Source organism: Hirundo rustica, chromosome 9 (assembly GCF_015227805.2).
Source record: "Hirundo rustica isolate bHirRus1 chromosome 9, bHirRus1.pri.v3, whole genome shotgun sequence".
Lineage (NCBI taxonomy): Eukaryota > Metazoa > Chordata > Aves > Passeriformes > Hirundinidae > Hirundo > Hirundo rustica.
In genome coordinates, this window is record NC_053458.1 from 19,125,554 (window position 1) to 19,133,659 (window position 8,106).

The window sequence follows — 8,106 nt, forward strand, 5'->3', positions numbered from 1 at the left end:
TTTGGCAGAGGCACATTTTTATTGTTCATTATTTCAACCCATTGTCTTACAAGAGGATAAGTTCAGCATGGTGAAGTCTAAGGTGCTACACAGCTCCCTTGCTTGGCTTGAGCTCCCCTTCCTACTGGCAGTTTGCTTTCCTTCTGAACAACTCGCAAAAGCTTGGCTCTAAACTGATGACAAGCCTGATGTCTGGGCTTGCTGGTTGGACATTCCAGCTTTCCCTAAACACCAAAGAGTTAACCTTCCTGGAGTGGTTATTATGCCTCTTCAGAAACCCAAAGCTTCAGGCAAGAAAGCAGCCACAAGTGCTTTTTTTCTTGGGATTGTTTCCAGTTCTTTATTTTCATGAATATCATTCCAGGCTCAGTGTAGGGCAGGCTGCACAGGGACCCTTACCATATTGAACTCCTTGACAATAAACAGACAAGGTGGCCTACACTGTTCAAGCAGAGCTATTTTCCTGTAAGGTCATGTTTTCCACACCAGAAGAGATCATTAGATCACCATGTATTGTAGTAGATCGGTTTGAATACCTGCACAAATGTACTTACTCTGTAATGGTCTCACCTTCATTAAGTTACTACGATTGAACTCTTCAGCCAAAAAGGTTTTTTTCTCTAGCCTTCAAAATATTTTTGGATTTTTTTTTTCATATTACCCTTTTTTATACAGCCTTGCTCAAATGCAAATATCTGTAAACAGACAAAAAATTTGTCCACTGCTCTGCACAGTAAAAGCCCAACTTCAGTACCTACTCATTCTTTAACTAGAAATTTATGTAGGGTTTGTCCATCACTTCTTTAGTCTTATTTTACAATTGTGTCCCAAAACTTACCCTGCTCAAGCAGTTGTGCCCTGATCAGCAGAATCAAGAACTTTTCCCTTAGTGAAGAAAATTACAGAACATACTGAAGAAAGGGAAAGAGAAGGAAAGAAAATAGACTATTACCCTGGTAAAATGATGACAGTGCATGGGAAGGATTGACATAAAAGAGCAAAAAAAAGTAGCTTTCTTAGAAGTTAAGCAGTCACGAGAAAAGCTATTTTCGCTGCCATTTGAGAAAGGGACTTCTGAATTTAAAGAATATTGCAATAATCTAGTTATGTGATTTAAGACGAAATAGAAAGCTAAAGTATATGTTGTCACTTTTTTCTTTAATGAAATGCTACACTTAAATGTCTTCATTTGAAAATAATCTGTATGTGGGTTTTTTTAAAAATAGCATCAACTTGGTAGTTAGAAAAAAAAGGTTCACAGTGTGCTTACGGCTGATTGAATCTGGAGGTTAGCTAAAATGTTATCTCTGCTTGTCAGTCCAGCACTGCTGTTGAATGCAATCGCCACAAGACTGCAAATGCTACTCATACCTTTTTGACTTCAGAGTTTAAGAAAATTTACTGGCATATGGAATGCTTTGTTAAAGGAAGAAATTGAGAATACAAGTGCATGTTTTTATTTATTAAGAAAAGCATAGAATTCTATTTCCTCGCATACAAAGAATCAAAGAATTTGAGATGGTTAATTTCATCATAATCCCAGGCCTCTTCTGGCTTTCAGATTTTTCTCTGTGTTGTTTCTCAGGATTAAACTACTAGTGCCCTGTCTTCATCTCCCCTTGACATAATTTCCCAGCTTCACCTTGCTGCCTGTACTTTTTTAAACACCTGTTTTGAGGGCAATGATAGCCCAGTTTTGGTGGAGACTCATACTCTTGTAACTACCTAATTCTAGAAAGCAGCTCTATAGCTTTTTATAGCTATTTTGGATTGAGGGTGACTTAAAAAGACTGAATCCAAATTCTAACTTCAGGAACACCCTCTACAAGAAATTTTCACAAATAACCCATGCCTCAGGCTGTTATTTTGAGGCATCACAATTTTACTTTCAAAGAGCAGGTCCCGAATGCATTTCTTCATGGGCAATCCACAAACTGAGCTGCAGATTTATTTGGGCCATAATACACCAAGTGGCACTTTTCAAGCACATCAGTGCAACTGGCCACAATTCATCCAGACTATTACTAACTCCCACCTGCGCTTGTTTCCAGAAGCCCTGAGAAAAAAAAGCAAAGGAATAGGCAACTATTGCATGCAAACAACGTGGCTGATCTGCGCTACTGTATCACTACTGCATGGTACGCTCAATGCTTTAATGAGCTCTCACCTCCCGTCTGAAGCACATGAAGCCAGCTAACACTTGTCAAAGCCGGCCAATCTAGGAGGGGCAGCTCCAGGCCATGCTCAACTTGCTCGGCACAACACCAGAGGAAAGGAGCAGCTCAGTTCAAGGAAACCTCATTTGAATTGCTGACGGGATTTTCCATCATCTTCACTTACACCTCTTGAAAGAGCGTTTGGTTGAGACATTCTAAAGGACAATTGGCAACACACACTTTGCGTCTGTAAATAAGTTGTTTGAGCATGACAGAAATTCACACTGAAGAAAAGTCACCGTTAAACTGCCAGAGGACACATATAAATCATCTGTAAATTAAAACATAGAATGACAAAAACTAAGAATGAAATCCATTTCCTCAACCAAGAAGCAGTACCACAGAGCCAGGAGAACTTGAGCCAAGCCGAGCTTCCATTGCAATTAACCATGGAGTATTTACAATCTGGAAATGCAAAGATTATGGCTATAGAACAAGGCATACAGGACTTTTCAGAGCAGTAATTTCTCAGAGAAACTGATCTTGAGACAAATACTCTTTCTTAATTACTTTAAATTATTTTTTCTTCTGTGTAATGTTATTTAGGTCACCTGAGTATATTAAAACAGTCAAAGATTTACAGTCAGATGTAATTACATCAAACTTTCCAAGGGATTTCCAGTTGTTTTCTGGAATTGATGCATAGCATAAGGATAGCTGTCTAGAGTTTTGTACATCATAGCATTTTTATACATGTTTGCATTTAAATGTGGTCTATATAAAATACAGGCATTTCAGATTTAACTTGCATGCTATTTTACAAAGGAAGAAGCCCAGAAGTTCCAGTTATCTGACGGTTTGGACATTGAATTCTGAAACATGTTATTGCTTTAATTCCAGACTAACGTGTTTCATAGCCAAAAACAGGGGAGAGGCATTGTCTAACTTTTTATTTCAGAGGGTTTTTTGGGGGCTTTTTTTTTGCTTATGGGCCCAGTATTGAGCTTTACCAAGTGTCTTGAGTTCCTTTAGGCATGGTGGGATGGCAATATGCATTCTTCTGTGGGTTCCAGCCTAAGGATTATTTTGCAATTGAACAGGGCATTACCCTTGAGTAGCCTTTGGTTGAACTTTATTTTGGAAGTGAACCGCAATATTTTCCAGTATTGGGATAGGTGAGGTCGAAGCAGTTTTCCTTCTCCACTTGCTACACAAAGACAGCTAAAGCACAGCCACTGCAATTAGGATGAGATACTACAACAAGGATATAGTGGCTCCTTCACTCTCTGAGATATGTGCACAGTGTTAATAAAATAAATCTTGCATATCTTATGTGTTCAATGTTTCCTTGCTGGCCCTCCCCATCTTTCCGATGCCATCACTCAGAGGAGCACTGTCTCCAAGATGAAGGAAGAAGCTTTCTGTAAGTCTCAGACACAAGGAAATTTATTTTACTTTTCCACAGGTCCTTGCAAGTGGCTAAAGCTGTTTTCAAGATGTTAATACATTTTCAGGATGTCAATTAAAAAAACCCAAAAACTTTTGAGGCCTTCAATCTTTGTGTTTTTCAAATCCTGACCCTAATAACTATCTCTTCCGCGATGATGGAGTTATTTTTTTTTTATACAGGGAAACAAAATATTGGTATGGGGCTTTTAGATACATCATTGTATCACAGATACCTAACAGGTCTCAGTCTTGGGAAAAGCACTAAATTGTTCCCTTTCTCTTAAAGCATTTCCTGTGGAAACTCAAACTCCATCAGGTAAAGCGAGCAAAGTGTGGGGGGCATTATAAAATATGGCTAATGGGCCTTTTATCTTATTACCTATCTGCATGTCTTTCCCTTGTTATTAAAACCATTAAAATCATTTAAATATCCTCATGAGAGCTCTAAGTTTGTGTCACCTAATGCAACAAACTCTTGTTGTGACAAAGTTTCCTACTTTCCCATGAGTCCATTCTTCTCGAGACAGCACAGTTTAGGTGATACAGCTTGTGGATGCCCATGGATTCAGAAAACAACTACCTCCTTCCAGACGTTTGCGCCAAAAGGCAAACACAGCACTAAGTATCATCACCATGAGAACAACAGCAACTGCGTTGGAAAAGAGGAAGGAGGAAGTCAAGCAACAGAGAAGGAAACATAAGGATTTTAAGACCTTTCCTGGGAGGAATGGGCCTTCCGCACTCACCACGGCAGTTTTGGTGCGAGGAGCTGCCTCCTTTCCAAATGCCACACAGAATCTGTTATTTTGTATCTGGCAGAGGCTGTGAAATCATACTTCTGCGATAATATATTTAAGAGAAACACAACAAACTGGTAACTGAACAGGTGACAAGGAGAAACCAGTCTTCATATTGCATTGTGTTTTATCGAGTGCCCATGGGCAGAGGCCTCTTTTAAACAGGCCTTAAAGAGCATTCAAAACAAAACATCCAAACCAGATCACCACAAAGGTGCATATGTTTCTGTTTTTAACACTTTCCACGGACAGCATCATCCTGAAGTTTGCCAGAGGAAGCCGAAGGAGGGTCTTGGACAGAGCCCAGAGACCAGGTATGCGGGGGGAGAGGAAGCAGCTCCCGGTGTCTGTGTGCGTGTGCGTCTAATGAGACACCTGCCAGCTCTTCACAAACGAACCTTGTGTTCACGGAGCTCACTTCAAAGAACTACTTTAAATGCTGAAAGAACTACATCGATTTTATAAAAACAAACTTGCATATGTCTCAGAAAGAACTGTCTAGGTGCTTGTCTCATACCGAAATCTTTAGAGCATAACAACAGTTACGTGCGTTGCCATATTTACCAGTTATCCCAGATTTCTAAATCCACGGCTTTGGCTGGAGTCCTGGCCGGCTCCCGGGGGCGGACAGCAGCCGTGCCGGGAGCGGGGCTGAGGGGGCGGGCGGGAGATCTCGCCTCAGTGTCCGTCCCGGTCCCTCAGGAAAGCATCCGGGGCTGCCCGGCCGTGCGGTGGAAGAGGGAGCGGGCAAGAAGTGCGCGGGGTGAGAAAGGAGCAACAGGAGAACGTGTAGAGGAAGAAGCGCTGCCGGGGCGGCGGCGGGGGCGGCTCGGCTGCCCGACGGGCGGCGGCCGCCGGCGGGGGTGGCGGAGCGGCCTGAGGGGCCGCGCCCGTTCCCGCGCGCGGCCGCCGGGGTCCCGGCGCTGCCGCGGGCCCTCAGCGCGGCGCGGCCGCGGCGCTGGCGCCGCTCCCCGTGCCCCGGCGCCGCGGCAGCTGCGGGCAGGGCGGGGCGCCGGCGGGGCCCGCGGCGGCGGCGGAGGGGCGAGGGGCGGCGGCCGGGCCCTCGCCGCGGGGCAGGACGGAGCGGGCCGCCCGGCGGAACTCCTCGCTGCGCCACGTGTAGAGCAGCGGGTTGAGGGCCGAGAGCGAGCAGAGCAGCAGCCAGCTGGCGGCCTCCAGCGCCGGCGGCGCCGGGCGCAGGAAGAAGCCCAGGAGGCTCACCCAGACCAGGGGCTGGGTGCCCAGCAGGAACACGCAGCAGAGCAGCAGGACGGAGACGCTGCTGAGGCGGCGCTGGGCGCGGCGAGGCGGCGGCGGCGCGGCGGGAAAGGGCAGCTGGTGCAGCAGGTGGAAGTTGAGGACGCTGACCCGCTTGGCGCTGCCCCGCACCCGCCGCACGATGCCGAGGTAGCAGTGGAGCAGCAGCGCGGTCTGGCCCAGCACGGCCAGGGCGAGGAGCAGGGCGGTGTAGCGAGAGCTGCCGTCCGACTGAGCAGAGCCCAGGGTCCAGAGCCCGGGCAGCAGCGGGACCGGGAGCAGGGCGAGAGCCCAGGAGAGCCCGATCATGCAGCCCGTGTGTCTCCGCTGGTAGAGGGCCTGGTACACGCTGGGCAGCTTGGTGATGAGCACGTACCTGTTGAAAGCCACCAGCAGGTGCGAGGCCAGGGAGACGGTGAGGCCGAGGCCCAGGAGCCCCCCTCGGAGCAGCCGGTACTCCGCCGAGCGAAGGGAGGAGGAATTGGGGGGCAGCAGCCCCAGCACAGCCTCCTGGGGCATCCACAGGGCGCACACGCTCAGGTCTGCCGCACAGCCGTTCACGATGAAGGCATTGCTGGTTGTCTGCAGCTTCTTGAAGGAGAAGACTAAATAGATGACCATCACATTGGATAAAGTCCCTGAGATAGCTAAGACTGCATAGAGCAGCGACAGAAAGATGCGGGTCCCGGAGGAGTCCTCCCAGAGCAGCAGCAGAGGCGAGCTAGCACTCCAGGAAGAGGCGTTGGGCATCTCGCTGAATGCAGCTCAGTTTTGACTTTGCCCTGTAAATCCCATCCTTGTCTGGGTCAGAAGTTCTGCTGCAGGAGTCTTCACCAAGCACACGGGAGGCTGTGCAGCTGAGGGACTCTAAGGCAGGTTTCAGTCATACAAGCTGTAAGGTCCAGAAAATGCTATTTGCAGTAACGATCCAAAAACTAGCAGTGTCCAAGGCAGGTAGGCAGCAAGAGTCCACGGATTGTACCTGGTGAAGGTGGGTCCGTAGGGAGGCAAATGGCTGTTGGCAGACCGGAGCACGACTGAGGTTTCTGTAGCTGTGAGAACAGCAAAAGCAGCAGCACCTTGCAATCGGCAGCAGAAACGGCAGCAACTGATACAAAGCTTTGCAGTTTCTCCTGTGCCACAGTACGTACACTGTATATCATTCCAAGAAGATTCAGCCCTTCCACTCTTCATGAATTATTCAGCAGATTTTCAACTTGTTAAATGAAGAGAGAAAAAAAAAAAAAAAAAAAGCCAAACCCTATCATGCTCCAGAAATACGCCAACTACACAGTCTGACTCTTCTCCCTGCCTTACCAGTCTTCTGGGTCTAATCCATTTACAAAACTTTCATTTGAAGCAAGGTTTTAAACCAGTACCAGTCACTTCTGTCTGAAATACAGTCCATAAAATGTAGAAATTCCTCTACTGGATACTCAGTTTTTAACAGATTTTTTTTTTTCTGATCTTATTTTTGTTAAGAGAACGCTCAGTATGCTTCTGCAATTTTAGTTAATTTTAGAACTGGTCTATAATAACAATATACTTTCCAAATGAAATCTTTCCAACACAATAGATACAATCCTTATATGACAGCACTTACTTGCAGAAGCTGGTTCTCAATTTGGACATTTTACATCTCTTCAAAAACCTCAGCCTGTCTCAGCTCCCAGGAAATCCTGCATTGCTACCCTGCCAGAGGTGAACACTGTTGGTGAGCACACAGATAATGCACAATCGGTGTAATATTTGAAACGGTCTCACTCCAAAGTTAGTCCTGGAGAGATGAATAACAGCTCATGAGGTGGACTAAAAAATGCTTCAAGAGTATTCTCGCAGATGGAGAATAATTAGTCATGGGATTCTCCCACGAACTCTACCCTGCTTTACTCAAGCAGGGACAAAATGTTAACTGTCCTTAACCTGGACAAGACTTAATAAGAAACTCAGTAAGAGAACTTAACATTTATTTGAAACGCTTTTCAGATACAGAATGCTGGTTAATTTTGTGACAAGCTTAAGAAAAAAGCTGCTTTTGCAGGTAGGTTAGAGGCTACAGAGGCAAGCACTCACAGCTCGTAAGGTATTTATTATCTGTACCAGAGACCTTCATAAGGCATTTTTAGATATTGTTAAACTCCTGATGCTAACAAATGGCAATACTGAAATAATATATTAGGAGGTAGTTACAGTTGCAATATACATATTTTCAAGTTAAAAAAGTTAACTTGTGTGGGTTAATGGATGTTGCAATACAGCACATCTTTTATTTGACAAAAATGCTCATGTTAACAATTGACAGAAATATTGATCCAAAGGTGGATTTGTTACAAATGTACATATCTATGTTCACTTTTAATTAATTAGATGGCTCGTGTGCTTAAGGTTAAAGACGTACCTCAGTGATTTACTTGATCAGGCCCTTAATTACCATATTTTTTGCCTGC

At 45.4% G+C, this 8,106-nt stretch overlaps 1 protein-coding gene across 1 annotated transcript; it reads right to left on the bottom strand.

The window, feature by feature from the left end:
• Positions 1-5,328: 5,328 nt before the first annotated feature.
• Positions 5,329-6,890, bottom strand: GPR88 (G protein-coupled receptor 88). Its single transcript, XM_040073266.1, has one exon. It carries the CDS (start codon positions 6,407-6,409, stop codon positions 5,339-5,341), a length of 1,071 nt encoding a protein of 356 aa, XP_039929200.1. The 5' UTR covers positions 6,410-6,890; the 3' UTR covers positions 5,329-5,338.
• Between the last annotated feature and the right edge of the window lie 1,216 nt (positions 6,891-8,106).

Coding starts and splice junctions, on each gene's coding strand:
- GPR88 (XM_040073266.1), bottom strand. CDS start 6,409: ATGCCCAACGCCTCTTCCTGGAGTGCTAGCTCGCCTCTGCTGCTGCTC.